The sequence below is a fragment of the Scardinius erythrophthalmus genome, assembly GCF_964197995.2.
Source record: "Scardinius erythrophthalmus genome assembly, chromosome: 24".
Taxonomy (NCBI): domain Eukaryota; kingdom Metazoa; phylum Chordata; class Actinopteri; order Cypriniformes; family Leuciscidae; genus Scardinius; species Scardinius erythrophthalmus.
This window is the reverse complement of record NC_138244.1, coordinates 17,774,653-17,796,675: the sequence shown is the minus strand read 5'-3', so window position 1 is coordinate 17,796,675 and position 22,023 is coordinate 17,774,653. Positions and strand designations below refer to the sequence as shown.

The window sequence follows — 22,023 nt, the reverse complement described above, 5'->3', positions numbered from 1 at the left end:
CCTCAATGCAAAATGTTTAAAGTTAGCAGGTTGTATGCAAGGCGCATTCTGTTTATTGTTGTGATAAGACTCTCTAATAGCACCATCTACTGTTCTGTATGATGTATTGCTGACAAAAAGAAGCTGAAAAGTATAAAGATATGTTTATACAGTATTTACTTTAGTTATATGTAGAATAAAAATCTAGAATTAATAAAACCACACTTCAAATTCTTGTTCACATTTTCTTTGTTAAGGTTTTAACATGTTTAAACAAGTATATTAGCTTTTCAGGTAACTAGTTGCGTTATATGTCTCTTTAAAAAGATCGGTCATACAGTCACAAATATGAAAGAAAATACATGCATAACAATGGTCCCATCTGAATATCAGTGGTCATGATATATGCTACATTTGTCAAAGTAAAATGAAAATCATCAAAACATTCTTTCAAAATACTACGGCAGTATCTGTCCAACTCAGATTAATGGACACAGATCCAAGGCTTTAAGGTCCCTAATATCAGCACAAGTAGTCGGAAGTAATTCCCAAATAGGGACATTTTATTGCTGTAATCTGTACTACTTCTTCTGACACAGCCTTAAGTGCAGTTTCAATAGGAGACCAAAATGTCTCACACATTTGAAACTTAAGTGCTGATTTAACCAGTTGAATTCACCCTGGATCCTTTGACTAAAACAACTTACACACACTGACAGTCAAGCATGAAAATCACATAATATCACTTTTTGGCAACTTTATGTTTCTTTTAAGAGCCTATGGTGAAAAAAAAAAAAGTAAACCGTAACTAAAAGTTGTTTGTACAGTACTAATATATCATGCACTGGATATTTTCACTCAAAAAATGAAAAAGAGCTAAAAATGTGAGAAATATCAAATTGAAATACAAAAAAGCTCAGTTTCCGTTAATGGATTTACATAAACATGCATCAGTGAATTTCTTTTTTATCATGTTACAAAACATTATACTGTAGCATTAACACAAGGACCCTAGCATTAATTTTAAATGCTAATTAAATAGTTAATGATCATCCTCATATTCAAAAAAATGTCACATAATTTTTTACAAATCAGTGCTGGACTGAACTTGAACATAAACCCTATGCTTATAACCCTAAAGCTAAGGATCTACAACACAGGCACAATCTTTCTTATTCCCTTAATACTGATGGTTCTCAGGTTTAACTGGCTGTGTCAGACACTCACTTCCAATGGGTGATTGTGATTTTGCCAAGTAAGACGTGTTTCCCTTTGATACCCTATTCCTTTACCCATCATGCTCTGCAGCCATCATGTTCTATCTTTGCAACCTTCCAGCGGGTGGATTGATGTCCGTCTGTGCTAAACATGGACATGTGCCTGTGAGAAGAGCTCATTGAAAGCACATGTAAAGTGCTTTTAACCCACTAGTGTTCCAAAAATTGCATTTTTACAGATCTTCTCTTTTGAACCAGTGCAAGAACAGTGTATATGCAGTATAAAAGACACTCAGGAACATATTACAACAAAACAGACTCGCTCACTACTTCATAAATATTGTACGCGATACATTTAAGCCTTCAGCAGCAAAAGTTTTAAGCCAGCCAGTGCTGTGTCTATATAGAATATTTTACAAAAACATATCAAAGCCAAACATTCATATTTGATCCATTATCTTTTGACACAATCATCACGATTATCACCACACAACAAAGGAGACGTTTCCTATTGTGACTCTAGCACAGAGTGAACCATGTAAATCTCTCAAAACGGCATCATTCCTCTGTTCCATCTTGAATTTAAGGGCTTGGAAACACGAACCTTCTTGAGCCTGATGGTCCAGCTCTTTTGCAGGGGCTCATGTGATATGTTATACCAGCTGAGCTGCCGCAGAGACACAGCAAGTGAACGTATCCACGCGCTGCAAATGAGTTACAGCAGAGCACACTTAAAGATGCTGTGCTTTTTGGCGCGCTTCTCTGAAATCTTCACCGGCCCCCCACCATCTGCTTGACCACCATCATTCTAGTCAATAGAAAGACAGACACATTTTAATTTTGCTTTGAAAAACCTATAAAAAAAGAAATTAAGTTAATAATATCAGGGTTGTAAAACAAGTAATCCTGAGACTTTTTGTACTTAATTGCAGAACTGACATCAAACTAGATGTAGTAATAAAATAATGGGCCTGTTTTTTTACCCCATGATGTGATATGATTCATTGTAACAGTTATAAATGTTTTAAATGATTTAAAGTCCCTCTGTAGTCAATAATTTTATCCCTTAAAACTCATCTTTGATCACCAAAATTACATATTTAAAGGGATAGTTCACTTTGAAATTAAATTTTGGTATGTTTTAGCTTACCTCAAGGGCATCCAAGATGTAGGTGTCTTTTTTTCCGCAGTAGTTTCAATTTTGATATTTAAAGTAATGTAAGTACACATTGATGGCCTAAGACACGAAATGAGCGGTTTGTGTGAGAAAACGAACAGTAATTATCGTTTTTAGCTCTTATACACAGCCACGTCCAAGTGATCTGAGGGCGCGCGCGCATCCTGGTGTGTGACGTGTGCGCAGACTGGTGCATAGATATATACACTAGATGTCGCCTTAAAGACATTCGTTCCAATGAACTGCCGTAGACAAGGCGACATCTAGTGTATCTATGCACCAGTCTGCGCACACGTCACACAGCAGGAAGCGCGAGCGCCCTCAGATCACTTGGACGTGGCTGTGTTACAAGAGGTAAAAACGATATAAATACTGTTCGTTTTCTCACACAAACCGCCCGTTTCGTGTCTTAGGCCATCAATGTGTACTTACGATGGGGAATTGTTTCATTTGGACGATGGGGAATTGTTTTAATTTGGACTCTGTGCATGCTCTTTGAGACAGTGACCATAGACCTGCATTATATGACTGACAGACAAAAACGGTTTGACCTAAAAATATCAAAATTGAAACTACTGCGGAAACAAAGACACCTACATCTTGGATGCCCTTGAGGTAAGCTAAAACATACCAAAATTTAATTTCAAAGTGAACTATCCCTTTAAGCGTTTTTTCCTAGAAAAAAAAAATCTTCATGGCTTAAAATGAAAATGGCTTGAATGTAATTCTACACCCTTGCCTCATTTTGTATACACAATTCTATGAATATGCAAATTAGCCCCGCCTCCACTCACACCAGCTCAGAGATTCACTGGTTGTCCATCACTCATTGACCTGATTGGTTACAAGGTAGTTTGTGACATCAGAAACGTGTTTTTGAGACTGTCTTTGGTTTACTGCAGTTTTAAGAAAAAATACTCAGCAATGGTCCTGACTTATGAATTTGCTCATAGTTTATCTATTTTTTTACAGTCTATGAGTTTATCTTAAACCATATTAAAAACACCACATAGGTATACATACAACATTAAAAACTTGATTTTCACCACAGAGACCACATATTTTAATTTTTTTAAATTGAAGATGAATGAGATGTAGTATTATTTTTTATTGCTGAACCGATATAAAACTAAATAGGGTTAAAAAATAAAAGGTCTGTTTTTGGTAACACTTTACAATAAGCTTTTTAATTTGTAACATTAGTTAACTACATTAATTAACATGAATAATAAACAATACTTCAACAGCATTTATTAATCTTAGTTCATGTTCATTTCTACATTTAGTAATGCATTATTTAAAATCTAAATGTGTGTATGTTAACATTTGTTAATGCACTGTGACATTGTTTAACATGAACAATGTATTAGTACTAACTATCATTAACAAAGATTAATGAATGCTATAAAAATATATTGTCAGTTCATGTTAGCTAATGCATTAACTAATGTTAACAACTGAGACCTTATTGTAAAGTGTTACCGTTTTTTAACCCACAGAAGTGATTGTTTTAAAATAACTATAAGACAATTAATCATATATGATATCCAGTATAATGCATTTGTGTTTTGTTTTGGAATATTTACAAAAAACACACCATTTTTCTGTTGAGTCGAGCCATAATGTCTCTGCCAAGGGTGAAAAAGGCCTCCTCGACATTTACACTGGTTTTAGCACTTGTTTCCAAAAACTTAATCCCGTAATCAATTGCAAGCTGGGGAAAAAAAAAAGGGCAAAAATTACAACAGTTATTAACAAATATCCAGTATCACACAAACAAGCTCATTCCAAATAATACACCTATAAATACTGTAGGTAGTATTACAATAATGACATTATAAAATAAAATATATATTTTTTATTAATTTTAAATGATTTTTTATACATATATTTGTGTGAAATACTGTAAAAGCGTATAAGATGTGAGAGATCTCACTTTCTCTCCTCTCTCTTTGGACACCTGTCTCCTGTCGTTCATGTCACATTTGTTTCCGAGGATCATCTTCTCTACGTCAGATGATGCATGCTGAAATGAGTGATTGAGAAGTTCAGCAGTCAAAAGAAATGTAATTCTCCAACAAACCTATCAAATACTTGAAAAATTATATTTGATATGAATTTACAGAGTGGGTAACAAGCCTATTATACAATGGCCTCCAATTAATTAGACAAGCAGTGTACTGATCAATAAAAAATAAGGACCGGATCTGTTTTATAATGTAAATCATTTTACTTTATCAATTGAACATATGTAATGTCAGTAACCTCCTCAATGTTGCGGATCCAGTTTTTAATGTTCTCAAATGACTTTTCGCTGGTGATGTCATATACCAACATAATGCCCTGAAAACAAAACCAGCAGAAATATGAAACATCCATCTTCAGCAATCAAAACTTAGACATATATATGTGTACACTGAAAATATATTCTTGTTTAGTATTTTTGTCTTGTTTTCCAGTACAAATATCTAATCATTCAAATCAAGATGCATTTAATTAAATAGCAAAATTACTTTAGATATTAAGGTTGAGTTCACACTTGGCAGGTTTGGTTTGATTAAAATAAACTCTGGTGCGATTGCTCTAGTGCGGTAAAAAAAACTCTTAACTTGTAAAAATACAGTATACCATCATATGTGCACACATACAACAAGCACGTTTAGGCCAGCACAGAGCATTGGTTTAGATGTTCGTAAGTTTTGTCGCAAAATATACGTAAGAAAAGCCCTTTTTTGTACAGTACCTTTCATGAATTTGGTTGCCCATAAGCTATTAAAGGGTAACTCTCGCCATAATTGGACCTAGGCTCTTTTTGTTAATCTACCCGAGTCAAACTTTCATAATAAATAAAAGCATAATTAGAATTAGAATGGAAACGCCACTTTTAAGATTGACCGTATTTTCATTTTTAGGTCAAAATGCCTTTTGAATGGGAGTGAATGGGGCACTTCTATGAAAGCACCAAAATCGCTATTTTTAAAACACTAAGAAGGCTCGACACAACATAAAACTGTGCTCGAAGTATCACCAGAGGCTCTACACATGAACTCGAGCATTGACCACATTGTTTGTGTACATAAATTTTACTAAAAAGAAAGGTTTTGTACGACTTTATCAGTTAGTGTTTCCGGTGGCTGGAATTTTGTCAGTCAAAAGTAGTCGATCTCCGAATGCTACGTAATTAACTGACTCCATATGAGGAAATGTCATGAACTTGTAATTTCGATGAAAAGCATGATAACTTAGATAAAAAAATATCCGTTAATTCATATGGAAACAAGCTTTAGGAGCTTTCCATCTTTACTCTCTTCATGTTACGTTGCATTCGGAGATCGACTACTTTTGACTGACAAAATTCCAGCCACCAGAAACACTAACTGATAAAGTTAGTCGTACAAAACCTTTCTTTTTAGTAAACTTTGTGCACACAAACAATGTGGTCAATGCTCAAGTTCATGTATAGAGATGCTGGTGATACTTCGAGCACAATTTTATGTTGTGTCAAGCCTTCTTAGTGTTTTAAAAATAGCGATTTTTGATGCTATCATAGAAGTGCCCCATGCACTCCCATTCAAAAGGCATTTCCAGTAATGAAATTTGAATCGGATTTCAAACCACATTTGAATGTAGCTTGAAACGGATTTGTACAAATTTCATGTGACTTTTTGCCATTCACACTTGGTAAATCTGCTCGGATTTCAATCAGATATGCACAAAAATTTGGATTTGGACTGACAGTCAGAACAAGGCTTTAATCCGGACCAAAAGAACCAAGAGAAACGAACTACAAGTGTGAACACACCCTTGTCTTGTATAATAGATCAAAATTTAGTTTATACTTTATTATACTTAAAATATTTTATTTACTTTTTGTTCAGAAAACAATATAATATCTCAAGTAATTTTGCTTCTCATGTAAATGTATCTTGATTTAAGAATTTTAGATATTTGTACTGGAAATCAAGACGAAAGTACTGAGTAAGATTTTTTATTGTGCAGTAATGTCAAATAATGTCAGTAATGTCACTCCCAGTAGTGTCTTACCATAGCGCCTCTGTAATATGCCGTGGTGATCGTCCTAAATCTTTCCTGCCCTGCAGTGTCCCTGTAAAACAACCAGACAGTCACACGCAAATACGCATCCTCACCTCGTTCCTTCCGTCTTTTGTCACCTCGCTCAACCTCAACACTTCACATTGGTTTGCGGTGAATCCCACCCTGTTCTTTCCTATATTTTTATATAAACATCCTGTAGAATGTGCAGATAGAGGGCACGGATGTCCATGACACTATTGTCTGCACGTCTCATCCTTCATTAGTCTGCTTGACAGGTTGTGTGAGCATTATGACTGTTAGCAGGAAGAACAGCCACAGTGTGTGATGTCATTTCCTTCTTACTTATCAAGTACACTCAAGGACCATTATAATATCAGCACTTAAGGATCCCAAAAACCTTCGTATAGTGCCTAGATATTAACTAGCATATTGCTAGCACATGAACTGGTTTCTTTAACTGTTTTTTCTTTTGTTTTGACATATTTCCCGTTTTTTTTTCAAGAAGTTTGAAGGGCTTATCCAGTTTTAGAGCAGAAAAAGTGCAAATGTATGAGTGTTAGTGAAACCAAAAATAACAAACCATGATTAGCTACTTTGCTATTGGTAATCATAGGCAAGTTAGTTGTAATAAAAAGAAAGTACACTTCATTGTATGTGCACTTGTAGTGTTCTTCAAATCTTAAAAGTATTTTTAAAAGACATTACTTGTAGATAATATAATATTAATTAAATAAAAGGCCACTTAAGTGTACTTAACACACTTATTTAATGTACACTTTTCGAAAAGTGCACTTTGTAATAATGTCACATTCAAAGTGTTACTTTAAAGTACATTTTAAATCATTTAGATGTGTTGCCTGACATGCTAAAGCACATATTTTAAATGTACTAAATTGCAACTACATAATTACAAATGTATAATTACAAATATATTTTAATACAAGTTTCAAAAGAAATTACATTAAAGTTTATTTTAGTACATTCAGAAGTACACTTATTTCAAAGGCAACGTGTAATTATGAAATTACATATAAAAATGGACTTAAGTGGGCCAAATAAGCAGTCTTAAGTTTTACTAATTGCATTTAATAAAAACTATATAATACAATTCATTTAATTGCAAATGACATGCAGTTAAGTGTCTGAAAACATATTCAGTTCGCACTTAAGTATATTATTTTTTAAATATATATTTTTTGTAATAAGTACTCCTTTTTTATGCTAAAGTGTACTTCTATTTTCACAAGTGCATTGTCATTCTAGAGAGCATTTTATTGGACAAAAAATGTGAATATTTGTGTGCAAGATGAATAAAATGGCATAATAGCCTCAAAGTTAACTGGTATAATGTTTAAAAGCAAAAAAACTCCAATTAGGCTAAGTGTAGAATCTGTTCCCTATATTCAAAAGTCTGTTTAGGGTGTGAGTATCTCTTTAAACAAACCAAGAGTTTACACAGCTTTAAATATATCTAAAGACGAAGTGTAAATGATGACATAACAGGATATATAAAACACAACTTGGCAATGCATATTAATGACAAACAAAAGGCTCACCATATCTGCAGCTTGATTTTCTTGCCGTTCAGCTCGATAGTTCTGATTTTGAAATCAATTCCTGGCAACAGAGAAAAAGAGAAACATCGTCAGATCTTCAGTGACTGGCACCACATGGAATCAATGGTACAATCAATGTTACACTGCAGTGGTGAAGATATAATGAGCTATTTCCAGTTCCTGTGGTTAAACTGCTCCTCTTGCCTTTTTTTTGTCCTGCTGGTTAGTGGAAAATTGCTTGTTGCTTGTATCAGGCAACAAGTTGTGTACTTTGCAACAAACCTAACATTTTAGGTTGTTCTCTGAATCTCTGTATATCTGACATCTTAAACCTATTGACGCTGTAGAAAGATGGTTTCCATTCAAGAAATAAACAAGATTTCTTAGCTTATTTATGAAACAAATTCAATAGCAATTCAAAAAGATGCCTTACACTTGATATAACTAGTCAAACGGGAGGCATTGTGATGTGGTTTTCCTGTGGAAAACTGTCTAATGCTACGACAATATAGTAGTTCAACTTCAAGATCTGGGCTGGTAACTCAGAGGTTTATACTAAAGAACAGTTCTTGTTTTACGCATAAAACTCATTAAATTTTGTTTGATTTCTCTGACAATAAGATCTTTATCTTATGTAATTTTGGCATACAAATACATTTATCTTGTTAGATATGTATACTGGAAAACAAGACCATAATACTGACTAAAGGCCCATTCACCTTAAAAACCATTACTATGAAGCTAACTACAAATTGCGTCGACACCAACGCACAATAACGTTCTGTTTATTAGGTACTATACGGTTATCCAGACCACATGTGATAACCTACCCCAACCCCGTCCCTAAACCTACCCGTCACTGGGGTTACGACCAACCAAGAGCGGTTGTGGTCACGTGTGGTCAGGTGTGGTCCGGATAACCGTATAGTACCGTTTATTATAAGCACACGCTGCAGTTTTGTCATCTGACGCTTCAAATGCTCAGGCTCTCTCGGGATGGATTCTGATTGGCTGCCAATGTTTTTATCGTTCATCAGCTGGAAAATAATCGTGAAAGTGATTCCAACGATATTGTGGCGTTATTGTTTTAGTTGTGGAGTGGACTCTGCTATTTTTTTTTAAATAAATATCATTATCATTATAGTTATCATCCTTGGTGTGAACGGTCCTTAAAGAAACACGCCGACTTTTTGGGACTTTAGCTTATTCACCGTATCCCCCAGAGTTAGATAAGTCCATACATACCCTTTTCATCGCTGTGCATGCCGTAACTCTGTCTGACACACCCACCGCTAGCCTAGCTTAGCACAAAGACTTAAGGTAAATGGCTCCAGCTAGCATACTGCTCCTAATAAGTGACAAAATAATGCCAGCATTTCCCTTTTTACATGTTGTGATTTGCTTCGCCTTCTGAGAATATAGTTCCCAGTATGTGTACGGTTAGAAGATGGCTGTGTCATGTTATTTGTTATTTGGACACACTGTGACTATACAAATCACAACATGTAAATAGGAAAATGTTGGCGTTATTTTGTCACTTATTGGGAGCAGTATGCTAGCTGGAGCCATTTACCTGCAGTCTTTGTGCTAAGCTAGGCTAGCGGTGGGTGCGTCAGACAGAGTTACAGCACGCACGCAGATGAAAAGGATATGTTTGGGCTAATCTAACTCTGGGGGATACGGTGAATAAGCTAAAGTCCCAAAAAGTCGGCGTGTTCCTTTAAGAAATTTGTTTTTTGTGTGTGTTTTTTTTGCAGTTTAGAGACCAGAATATCATATTTGGAGACTTGGGTGTCTGTTGTCTGAGAACACCCAATCACCACTCAAACATTTTGTAGTTCATTGGCATTTCAGTCAATGAAAGTTTGTATATTACATTGACATTCAGTAATTTACCAGATGCTAAGCTACAGTTAAAATAAGGGACATGACAAGCAATTTGTCAAGCAATTAAGCAATATCACAACCCTGAGAGAAACACACACACAGTCACAGGAAGTGGAGGTGGACAGCTCAGAGAAGTGTGGGGAAGTATGCAGAGTGGCCACAACTGGGGTCATGGACGTCCTGGCACAAGAAAGCAGATGCCAGTCAAATGCTCCACTGCATTGGCGGAAGAATGCTGAGATGGGCTGAGTGAATATCACGAGAACATGATGGGGATTCAAACAGTACAGCTCTCTGTTCACGGTCAAGTCTACTATGACCCCGCACAAAGGAACCATACTTTCCCCAGCACTCCGTCCTGACGTTGTCATCAAAATATTGTTTATGCAGAGTGGTCGTGATGATTTCTAACATCTAAAAAAAAAAAAAAAAGCTACTTTTTCAGGGAAATTGCTGTTTTGCAGATAAATGGGATGTAAATACAAATGAAGTCTGAAAGAAAGTCGAGGCTCAGAGACCCCATTGCAAGACAGCATTGCAAACAAAGGCAGAGGGGGGCGGTGACGTTTTAATCAGATGGAAAAACTGACAAAGGAAATGACTAAACTCTCTGTGCAGGCAGACGAAAGACAACTGTGCAGCTTTCACACACACAATGCAAAAAGTATCCTTTAAGCAAGATAAATGTGCATGAGAAGTTAAATTGTATAAGAAATTAACACCTGTTATCAATTTCTTATTTTTTATCGTATATGTAACAAAATGTTATGAGGTTTATGCTGACAGGGAAAAACAATTATAGAAAATCTTTTTGAGAAAAGCTGATAAGGTTATTTAAGCATTTGTAATTCATCCTGTACGCATATGAACATTATTTTACAGCATCTTAGGTTTTCTGCATCAAGAGGAAGCATGTTCCTTGTTTGTCATTATAAAACAGCATATGGTCATGGGTTTTAAACCTGAACAGTGAACACTACAGCAAAACATCTAACAGCAACTTACTAAGTGGCTTGAACTCAATAATACAGTTAATGTTTCTCTTGTGTAGACTCCTGTATGAACTTGTAAGGCCATTAGTGAGCAGGGTTTGACAGGTTAAAAGTAGATACAGCTGTGGTCAGCAAAATATGACTCTCACACCTTCACCGACAGCATTGTTTTCAGAGTATCTCTGTGGATCTGTATCAGATATAGATAGACTCTATCCATCTACCTATCTATTTATTCATCTATCTATCTATGATTATTACATATTTTATTAGTTAATACTAGTTTTTAATATTAATACTGATTTGTATAGAAATAAAAACACATAATACACAATTATGGCACATAAAAACAATTTATACTATATATATATATATATATATATATATATAATAAACATATATATATATATATATATATATATTAAACAAAACATTATGAGAAACGTATATTTTAATTTGTATACAAGAGCTATGTAATCAAAGGCCTATGCATGTCTAAATAAATCTAGATGTTTTAAACCTAATCATTTAATTAACTGAAAAAAAACACATGTGCTTTTCAAACCTACTTTATCAATGCAAATTAAACTAGAAACTTAATTATTACAGTTTTACTGTATCTGAACACTATATTCCTGCATATAACGGGACACCGTCCAATACCTTCTACCCAGATCACCGGTGAACTGACCGATTGTGGAGATGAAGGTGGTGTTAAACGCGTCCTCGCTGAATCTGAACAGCAGACATGTCTTTCCCACTCCACTGTCTCCAATTAGCAAGAGTTTGAAAAGGTAATCGTAAGTCTTCGCCATTTACCAAGCCAGTATTTCCTTAATGAATGACAGTGCACAGTTTCCCTTGTTCATGGCATTGACACAAAAATCATAGGGTCTCGAGCGAGGGCTGGGCCTCGTTGTGTGACGTCAGCGCGACGGCACGTACGCGATTGGTCAATGTAGTTTCTAGGAGGACAGTTTTTTCCTTTTAGGAGGACAGTGACACGGTACTCTAGGAGCCCATAGACATAATTATGTCTATGTAGGAGCCCCCTATATACATCACGGGAGGTTATAGAGAAAGCACTGCATATATATGCATATCTATCTATCTATCTATCTATCTATCTATCTATCTATCTATCTATCTATCTATCTATCTATCTATCTATCTATCTATCTATCTATCTATCTATCCTAAAAGGATGTTCCTGGTCGTATTGTTAGGGTTAGAAAAACCCTGGTCTAGAAAAGAATTGTTTACGGTGGTAAAAAAAAAAAAAAAAGTATAATCCTGCCATTTAACAGCCACTAGGGGGCATAGTCACTCGATCAGATTACTGTAAACAGATTGTACATAACAGATAGATTAATTAGTAGATGTACGTCTACTCGACGTTCGTTATTACGCTTCAATCAAAGAAGAATAAAGAAGAACAACAAGTAAACTAAATCAAACAATGAAATGTGTTTTGTAGTGGAGGAAGCTGCTAAGAATAAAGAAATGAACTGCATCTAATGAGCTCTGAGAAATGTCAGGGTTGCCAGTACGGGAAATATCAACCCTAAAGGGTCTATTTGTTTTTATTTATTTTATTGCAATTGGAAATTATACAGCTTTACAGGTTTTTTGATAGATAGATAGATAGATAGATAGATAGATAGATAGATAGATAGATAGATAGATAGATAGATAGATAGATAGATAGATAGATAGATAGATAGATAGATAGATAGATAGATAGATAGATAGATAGATAGATAGATAGATAGATAGATAGACATCTTATACAGATCCACAGACTCTGGAAATAGTTAGATGGACTGACGGACGGATAGATAGACAGACAGACAGACAGACAGACAGACAGACAGACAGACAGATAGATAGACAATTAAGGTACGAAAAAACGCATACGAAAATTTCGGTTCAGACTCAGTGTTCAAGAACCTTTAGACAGTTTTACAGGGGCCAAATGTACAAAGGAGTGTTTTATTGTTAAGCATGTCTGGGCATGTCCGATCAGATTTACTTTATGAAGCTGCGCGTGGCAACCCTGCAGTTACCCGAGCGAGGAGGAAAGCAGCAGACACACACACACACACACACATCCACACGAATGCGAAAATCAGCGGCTCCCGACAATGCCAGTAAGTGGATTTGCTCAGCTAGACAACGAATCTTGCTTTTGACAGTTGTTAATATAGATTATATCGTCGTTTTAATATTAATCCAGCTGTTTATTTTAACCGTGCGATAAACATGGGGAAAGTTTTTGACCTCACATGGCGCTGGTTCAGTAAGGCCTAATGTTTCACTTTACACGAGGAACATTTGAACTGTTACATTGCACCGAGCAAAACGATAGATTGAATCAGATTGATGTTTCATTTGTTTTTTTTAAAAGTAAGCCATTATAGTTTTCAGACTGATAAAGAGGGAAATTATCAATATGGCTGGTGAACAATGTTGTTTTTGTGTGCTGAAGAATAGATTGCAGATTTTCTAATTAAAAGATTAAAGTAACTGTCATATTGTTGAAGGAAATGTATATAGTGTGTGTGTGTGTGTGTGTGTGTGTGTGTGTGTGTGTGTGTGTGTGTGTGTGTGTGTGTGTGTGTTTGTTTGTTTGTTTATGTATACGTGTGTGTGTGTGTGTGTGTGTGTGTGTGTGTGTGTGTATTATAACAAATTTTGTAGTGTCCAAAATTAGCATTGACTACATCATAATCAGTTATTAATATTTTGTTGGTTCTCTGTTGTTTTTTTGCATGTTTATTATTTTTTCTATATGATAGCCTGGCCAAAAATCATGACAACTCTTTTTGGAATGTTTCACATCTTATCACAAATAAAACAATTGACTCTTAAGCACAACTATGCAATATGGTTTTACAACCTTTAACACATTTTTAATATTAATAATGTTTAAATAAAAGGTGAAAATGTCAAAGTCCAGGGCCGGACATTACTTTTGGCCACTACTGTGTTTGTGTGTGTGTATAATATATATATATATATATATATATATTTATATATTCATTAGTATATTTATTAATATATTCTTATTGTAACAGCTGGCCAAAGATCTACTCAACCCGTCCTTTGATTTTGAACGAAGGCAGCATAAGAAGAAAAGGCTTGTGCAGAGTCCCAACTCATACTTCATGGATGTAAAATGTCCAGGTTTGAGATCTATAGAAGAAACTTTGTTTGCCTTATGTGTAATATTTCACTTGTAGAAAATGTAATCTTTTCTGCTTATTTCCATGTAGGTTGTTATAAGATCACAACTGTGTTTAGTCATGCGCAGACGGTTGTGTTGTGTGTTGGGTGTTCAACCGTTCTCTGCCAGCCAACGGGAGGAAAAGCAAGGCTGACTGAGGGTGTGTATTTATTTACTCTATGATTGTAATATGTCCAGGGTTACTGTTGATTTTCTATTTTTGCATCAGAGGTTACTGAATATAATGTTATCTGATGATACAGCGTCTCGTATTGAAATATGATGTGAAGCTACATGGTTTTTTTTTTCCAAATAGGTTGCTCTTTCAGAAGAAAGCAACACTGAGAAGGATGAAAAAGGAATGATGCTTTGAATACAAAGAAATTGTGCAACTTCTTAATGCCTTACTTTTTCATTGATTACAATGAATGAACTTAAAATGTGATTATGAATGGTGCATGGCAGGTTCTTTCTACCATGTTTATCAGTTCAGTGGTTCTGAATAAAGATTCTTCTGCATGATACAACTGCATCCTGCAATTTAATTCTGTGTGATGTTTAATTTCTCATCTTGCGCAATAATCAGCTTGTTCATGTTATGTCGTTGTTACCCTCAAAGCTTTCAAAGTTGTTGAGGATATTGTTATCCTTGCCGTTAATAAAAGTTTGGGGTCAGAAGATTTTTTAAATGTTTTTATGTTATGAATTCTTATGTTTATTTGACCAAAATATAGTAAAAACTTATATTGTCAAAAGATCCTTCAGAAATCATCCTAATATGATGCTGCTCCAGAAACATTTGTTGAAAACAGTTGTGCTGCTAAACAATTTTGTGGAAATTTCTCAGGATTATTTGATGAGTAGAAAGTTCATGCTAAATAAATGTATACATTTCTTTAAAGACACAAATCTTACTGACCCTAAACTTTTGATTGGTGGTACATGTGTGGGTCTTGTACAGCAAAAAATCAGCTAGAACACCAAAAAACTAAATGTTTCACCTTAGATTTTATGGTATCTTCATCTAGAACTTTTTGCTTAAAGAAATTAAACATGTACCATTCCTAAATCGCTTCCATTCAGTTGTGATTATGTATACTCAAGTAAACAAAGAAGGAAATGTAATGAAATGTTTTATTTGTGAAAAATAGAACACATTCAAGGGAAGAAACTTGACAAGTTAAACATACAGAGTCACATTCTTAGAAAATGTACAAATACCGATTATTTTTTAACTGGCAAGAAAGTGCACCAGCACATCTAACAGATAAACATAAAAGTGAACATACTCACACAGGATGAATAATTTACATGCAAAAATTACGTTACTATTAAATCCTAAATGGATGATATTTTTATTCAAAATAATTCCTTTGTCTGTTAATACTTACTTGTGGTGGATGTTACAAAACATTCCTGGTTCCTCCTCATCAGACACTTCAGAATTAAGAATTCCAATGGTGACAAGAAAATTATCAATTTTGTAAGGCTTTGGTAGGGGGAAATCCTTGCTGTACGCATTGAAGAACTAAATTTAACCACCCTAATATTCAGTGTAGACTTGCAGTCATATTTCAAGAAGTATTGCACAAATGTTCCTGATCTATGACATTTATTGAGTTTGGCATTGGACGCCACTCTGCCTGGGGCCCTCATCTTCATCATAGGCTTCACTGCTGTAGTTTCTCTTTTGTCTTTCATAATCTACTTCACAGAGGTCAACCTCTTCCATATCCTCTGTCATCATGACGTAATCTCTGTCGGGAAGCAACCTCTCCAGGTCAGGCAGCATGTGCTCAGGTAGCCAGTGTTTATCTGGGAATTCAATCTGAGGGAACAGAAATGTTTCTGTGAGATGTGATCATCCGCACATAAGATAAAGATAACAATTGTTTGAAAGAAAGGAGAAAAAAAAAAATATATATATATAGGAGCAGGTGGCGGGAGAAATGACGATCTCCGAACGAGGTTCAGTCTTGTGTTACGCAGTGCGTTTGAGCTTCCTCAAGAACCAGTGAGGTTTGTTCTTGCGCGTCAAGCAAGTACAATTGAGCTTCTGTTTATGTCCGCTGATCAATGTTTATTTGTGAATAAAAGCCAAAATCCAATCTGTTCATGATATAAAACGATTGAGTCTCTTCAGAAAATTTGGACTAAACCTCTTGATTCATGTGGATTAGTTTAAAAATCTGTGTATAAACCTTTTGAACCGACAAAGTGGTAGCTGATTGGACTGTCAATGAAGGGACAGTTCATTTTAAAAAATCATTTGTGTTTCAAAGATGAGCACAGGTCTTGCATGTTTTGAACGACATGAGGCAGAGTAATTAATGGAAAAAATAATAATTTTCTGCGAACTAACTCTTCAATTTGTGACCACGATTTAACTAAAATGAGGGAACAAATTAGTAAATCATGACCACGATTTACTAAAATGAGAGAATTAAATCTTAATCGGTGACCACTATATATATATATTTTGTCCGCATGTCATGTGTAGGGCTCTTTACTTTCACAGACGTTTTTCTCCATATTTTTATTTATTTTTATTTAATTTATTTTTTACAAAATATCAGAGAACATTTTTTTTTTTTTACTAAAAACTTATAACACAGGGCACCGACTTACCTCAAACATTATGATGAGAAGACCTTTCTCACAAGGGTCTTTGTACAGAGGCATGCCCTCGTTATGAATACATTTTAGTTCATTAGGTTTTATTACTTGACCTAAAACAAAAGACAATAAAAATTCAAAGTGAATCAAAATTAAACTAATTAATTAAAACATGTATGTACTAAATATTAATTGAAATATTTATACAAATGAACAGTATGTGGGAATATATTTAAATATTTTTTTAAAAATCGAATTTTATGCACAATTAAATGGTACATAGTAAATACCTGGAGATGAATTGATGAGCAGCGATCTGTTATCTAATGTGCGGATTGTTTTTTTAAACCCACAGAGTGCCTCCACCAGCTTGATCTTCATCTTCATGGTGAGGTTGTCATCTTGCCTTTGGAAGACAGGGTGTTCTTTCAAATCCAGTACGATTAAAACATCACCAGGCTCCAGTCCAGGCTCTTGATCTCCTTCTCCATGGAATGTGATTTTCTGGCCATCCTTCATACCTGTGACAAAGACCATAACTCGTATACTTCTGGAACGCTTGCTCCAAATAATTGAAACAGAAGGTTTCTAAGAAAAGTTTGTGTTGTATACATACCTTTGTCAATGTGAACTTCAAGAATCTTCTTCTTTCGCTCTACTTTGTGTCCATTGCAGTTTTTGCAGCGGTCCTTGGAGCTGAACTTCTCTCCTTGTCCTTGGCAATCTGAGCACATGCTCTGAATCTGCTGGATCATTCCGGGTCCAATCTGTTGCACCTGGACCTGAACCCCTCTTCCTTTGCAAGTTGAGCATTTTTCAATTGTGCCTTTTTTGCCACCATAACCTGCAACCATTCACATATTTAATTGATAAATCAACATTGGGTCTTTAAGAATAATATTAATATAACAAGTTTCCCAATAAAGGTGCACGAATTAAATAATAACCCTTCTTACCGTCACATTTCTCACAGATCACATTCTTCTGAAGACCAAGTTTCCTCGTTGAGCCTTTGTACAATTCCTCCAGTGTGACCCCAAGTTGGTGAACCACATTTTTACCTGAATAAATGAAAATAACAACATACAAGTTATGAATGGATAATACTAAACTTAAACTTTGAAGTGCATAAAATGTATGCAAGACCCCCGAAACCTTTTTGTTTAGACTTTCAATGGGGGGGACATAAGTGCACATATGTCTCACCTCTCCTTTCTCTCTGCATTCTGCCTCCACCACCAAAGAACATGTTGAAAATGTCCATGGGAGATTCTCCTCCTGCCATTCCTCCCTCCTTGATGGCTTGTTCACCACCTTGGTCATACAAATCCCGCTTTTTGGGATCTGACAGGACATCATAGGCTTGTGATATGAGTTTGAACTGGAGAATAGAAAAGATCCTAATATTACTCATTAGGAAAAACACTTCACATCCTTGATCAGTGGATCGCATCCTCACCATGAAGATGCTGCATTTAACAGATCAAATGAGTTCCGGAAACTCTAAATGCCTTAGTGCCTGCCTTAGTCTTTTTTTCTTTATCTTTCTGTACTAAAATAACTTTTTTTGGTAACACTTTAGTTTGGGGTCCAATTCTCACCTTTCACTAGTTGCTTATTAGCATGCATATTACTAGTATATTGGCTGTTTATTAGTACATATTAATGCATTATTTTGCATGACCATATTCTACATCCCTTAAAGGGTTAGTTCACAGAAAAAAAAAAAATTCTGTCATTTATTACTCACCCTTGTGTCGTTCCCAAACCCTTAAGACAGCAATTTAATTACCACTTTCAAGGCCCAGAAAGACATCTTTAAAATAGTCCATGTGACTCCAGTGGTTCACCCTTGATGTTATGAAGCGATTAGAATACTTTTTGTGCACAAAAAACTCCCACGTAGAACCCAGAAGCGCTGCACTGTGTGTTTACTACGTGAACAGCGTAGGAGACTGACAGGGAAGAGAAGAAATTGTTGAATAAAGTCTTCTTTTTTTTCGCACAGAAAGTATTCTCATCGCTTCATAACATTAAACGCCCGTGCACAACGGGACGATTATCATGCGCGCTTATCACCGACATTTAACGCCTCATGATTAAACATAGGGCGCCAATGTGAGTATGCACACCAACGCGCAAATGCCAGGCGTAAAAGTTTGGCGCGCCGCGTTAAAAACTGGCCGACCAATGAGATTGGCGGTTTTGTTCACGTGCCTGGAGCTGCTGAAATTACAGTGCTTGGTGGCGCTCAAGCACAAAATGGTCTTGCCGAGCACACACTGATAGAAGAAGATGACGACGACGAGGAAGTAAGTAGACGAAGAAGAAGATGCAACCAGGCAAGATGAATGTAGAGCTGCTGGTCTGAACACAAAGAACTTTATGACAGACAGCGACTACAAAAAGTGTGTGAATGGTTTTGGCAAGCACGTAAATGCTGGCTCTTTTCTTCTGTGTGACAAGTGAGTGTCAGAAGCGTAAAGTTGCACAGTGCCACCTTGTGTACCGGGGTATTTCTGCTTTTCAATAAACGGCGTCTAATGTCAGGGAGTGAATTTGCACGTTCATTCGGTGCATCACCAGTGAAAACCGCTTGGGTATGAACACAAAGACGCGTCGAAAACGCCTCGAAAGACGCTGGCGATAAGTGCGCACGATAATCGTCCCATTGTGTACGAGGCTTGAGGTTGAACCACTGGAGTCACATGGACTATTTTAACTATGTCTTTGCTACCTTTCTGGGCCTTGAAAGTGGTAGTTAAATTGCTGTCTATAGAGGGGTCAGAGAGCTCTCGGGATTTATCAAAAATATCTTAATTTGTGTTCCGAAAATGAACGTAGGTCTTACGGGCTTGGAACAGCATGAGGATGAGTAAAACCTTATATGTCGAACGTCGCATGACCAAACCGGAACACCGGTCTCATCGCATTCGCTTGTCAGAAAAAGTGTTAACAGCAGTATGAACCGATACCAATATCTATGGGTAGTCAGCTAACCTACCTAGTAGTTCCCTTTGTTACTGGCTTTTTATTCTATTTAAATATCTAAACATTAGTGTGAAAAACTTTTAGATATCAATCTGCATTTGTGAGGGACATTGGTTATGCTCATCTTTGCTCACTCCTTTTAAGTTATCTTGAGTAAAACAGCTAATTTTTTCACGAAGCACATACAAAAGACCTGAACCAGAAGCTGTTTTACAGAATCTGGAAGTTAAGTTGCACATAACCCATATTAATGACAGAATTAAATTTTTGGGTGAACTAACCCATTAATCCTATACCCAATTCCTACCCAATACCTAAACTTAACAACAACCATACTAACTATTAATAAGCAGTAATTAGATGTTTGAGGCTAAAGTCGTAGTTAATAGTTAGTTAGGGAGAATTGGGCCTTAATCTAAAGTAAAACCTTTTTGTTTTTACAGCTTTCTCCTTTCCCTAGGCCATTTTCTCCCTGCATTTTTTACTTTTCTTTTTTCACATCATTTTTCTACATTCAACATTTTTGTGGCAATTTTTATGTTTGTTTTCTTTTTTAGGCTCTTTCTTTGGCTTTTAAACTTTTATTTAGCCTATTTATTTGTTAGGCCTATTTCATTCCTTCAATATTTTTATTTGTGTTTATTTATTTTTGAAAATTGGCAGTTTGGTCTAACGTTATTCCCTTCAAAATTACAACAAAATAAATATAAAAAGAAAATAAAACAACATCATAAAATGAAATGAAATAAAGCACCTATAAATCCACTCGTGTTTTATCGCCCGTCTGTTCAGGGACGTTTTTTTTTTCTCTTTCTTTCTTTTTTTTTCTGCTTTATTCAAAACAAAAACAAAAATACAAAGCATTCACTATTTGCATCAATAAATGTGGATAGATCCCATAGCAATGCTTCGCCGGCTCAAATGAGTGTTCGGGACACTTCCAGAAAGTTCCTCTCGTTTCTGTCGCTGTCATTTACAAGGCAACGTGAAACACTACACTGTATCTGCATTTGGCTCAGCACCTCCACTTACTTTCTCTCCTTCATTCGGGTTCTTATCCGGGTGATATTTCAACGCCAGTTTCCGATATGCCTTTTTGATCTCGTCCAGCGAGGCTTTGGGACTCACGCCGAGCAGGTCGTAGTAACCGGTTTCTCGAACCATCTTTGATAGGAATCAACTACAGCAGCCTATAGAAAATAATATCAACAGTCCTGCTCACTTCAAGAGTATGCAAGCTATGCGTATGACATTGTAATAAGCTTTAAATTATGTTTAATCATGCCACGAGACATATGTTTGTTAAATTAAAAAACAACAACATTAGAGCAGGTTTATTGAGTGTTACCTATGTCACTGTTGGTTCTTGAGAGAAAGCTAACGTGTAACACACCATTCCTCAAAACTGTCCCATAAATTCGCGAATAAGTCTAGAGAATACTTCAACTAAAGACTCGCGCTTGTAGCATAGGCTACTTGTGAATGTTATGCGTTTTATAATACTCACACAAATAAAAGAAGAGGAAAAGCCGGTTCGCTGTGTCGCCGGGTTCGTCTCTCTATCTGTGACTGTTGTTCTTCTGCGTGAACGCAGCGCGCGCTGTAGCTCTTATATAAACGGTGGCGCTCCAGAACCTTCTCGAGCTCGCGCGCCGGAACCTTCGATGCGAAGAATATATAGATCATGGGATGGGTTGAAAGAAGGGCAGGCTGATTCCTAATCCCATGCGATTTGAGTCGAGACTAATGTGTATGATTGTTATGCTGCCAAGAATAAATCTATGCTTCCAAGTATAAATGCTACCAAAAATGTTATGTAGCCTGATAATGAATTTGCATGATGTTTTAGAGCAGGTTTTCAAACTGGGCTCCGGGATCCCCAGGGGGTACAAGGAAGTGTTAGGGGGTCCGTGGAAATGTTTAGATGAAAACAGTGTAAACAAAATGTAAAAAATAAATACATAATAATCATTTTAAACTATAAAATAGTAGGCTATATGAAAAAATATAGCCTACTATAAATAAATAAAAAACACAAAATATTAGATTAAAATAAACAAATAAACAATACACCGTGCAGTAGGCTATAGGCTACCTATAGTGGGTAGAAGAAGAAGAAGAAGAAGAAGAAGAAGAAGAAGAAGAAGAAGAAGAAGAAGAAACTGTGCCCCTGTGCCCCTCTGGTCGACACTCGACAATCGAGTCCGGCCCCTTACGCACACACTATATTCTTGCATTGCAAACTTTACATTGTAGCCTGTTCATTATCAAAATAAAATACATTTTGGAGGTCTGTTCTGGCAAACACCCAGCAGAGGTCGCTATT

General features: G+C 35.9%; 3 protein-coding genes across 4 annotated transcripts; 1 reads left to right on the top strand and 2 right to left on the bottom strand.

Annotated features, from left to right (window-relative positions):
• Nucleotides 1–18: 18 nt before the first annotated feature.
• LOC308684921 (ras-related protein Rab-8B) lies at nt 19–11,824 on the bottom strand. The gene is made up of 7 exons (XM_081356295.1): nt 11,556–11,824; nt 7,986–8,046; nt 6,418–6,478; nt 4,639–4,716; nt 4,310–4,399; nt 3,971–4,087; nt 19–2,004 (listed from the first exon to the last, which is right to left on the bottom strand). Exons 1-7 carry the CDS (start codon nt 11,677–11,679, stop codon nt 1,912–1,914), a joined length of 624 nt encoding a protein of 207 aa, XP_081212421.1. The 5' UTR covers nt 11,680–11,824; the 3' UTR covers nt 19–1,911.
• Nucleotides 11,825–12,740: 916 nt separating this feature from the next.
• Nucleotides 12,741–14,617, top strand: rps27l (ribosomal protein S27 like). Its single transcript, XM_081356622.1, has 4 exons — nt 12,741–13,014; nt 13,942–14,050; nt 14,140–14,250; nt 14,407–14,617. Exons 1-4 carry the CDS (start codon nt 13,009–13,011, stop codon nt 14,433–14,435), a joined length of 255 nt encoding a protein of 84 aa, XP_081212748.1. The 5' UTR covers nt 12,741–13,008; the 3' UTR covers nt 14,436–14,617.
• Nucleotides 14,618–15,206: 589 nt separating this feature from the next.
• dnaja (DnaJ heat shock protein family (Hsp40) member A) lies at nt 15,207–21,346 on the bottom strand. Of its 2 annotated transcripts, none has more exons than XM_081356620.1 (8): nt 21,205–21,346; nt 20,730–20,887; nt 17,913–18,087; nt 17,663–17,767; nt 17,323–17,550; nt 16,997–17,227; nt 16,719–16,819; nt 15,207–15,918 (listed from the first exon to the last, which is right to left on the bottom strand). In XM_081356620.1, exons 2-8 carry the CDS (start codon nt 20,859–20,861, stop codon nt 15,703–15,705), a joined length of 1,188 nt encoding a protein of 395 aa, XP_081212746.1. In that variant the 5' UTR covers nt 20,862–20,887; nt 21,205–21,346; the 3' UTR covers nt 15,207–15,702. The 2 variants fall into 2 exon arrangements, with proteins under 2 accessions (XP_081212746.1, XP_081212747.1); XM_081356621.1 differs by having other exon boundaries at nt 21,046–21,283.
• Between the last annotated feature and the right edge of the window lie 677 nt (nt 21,347–22,023).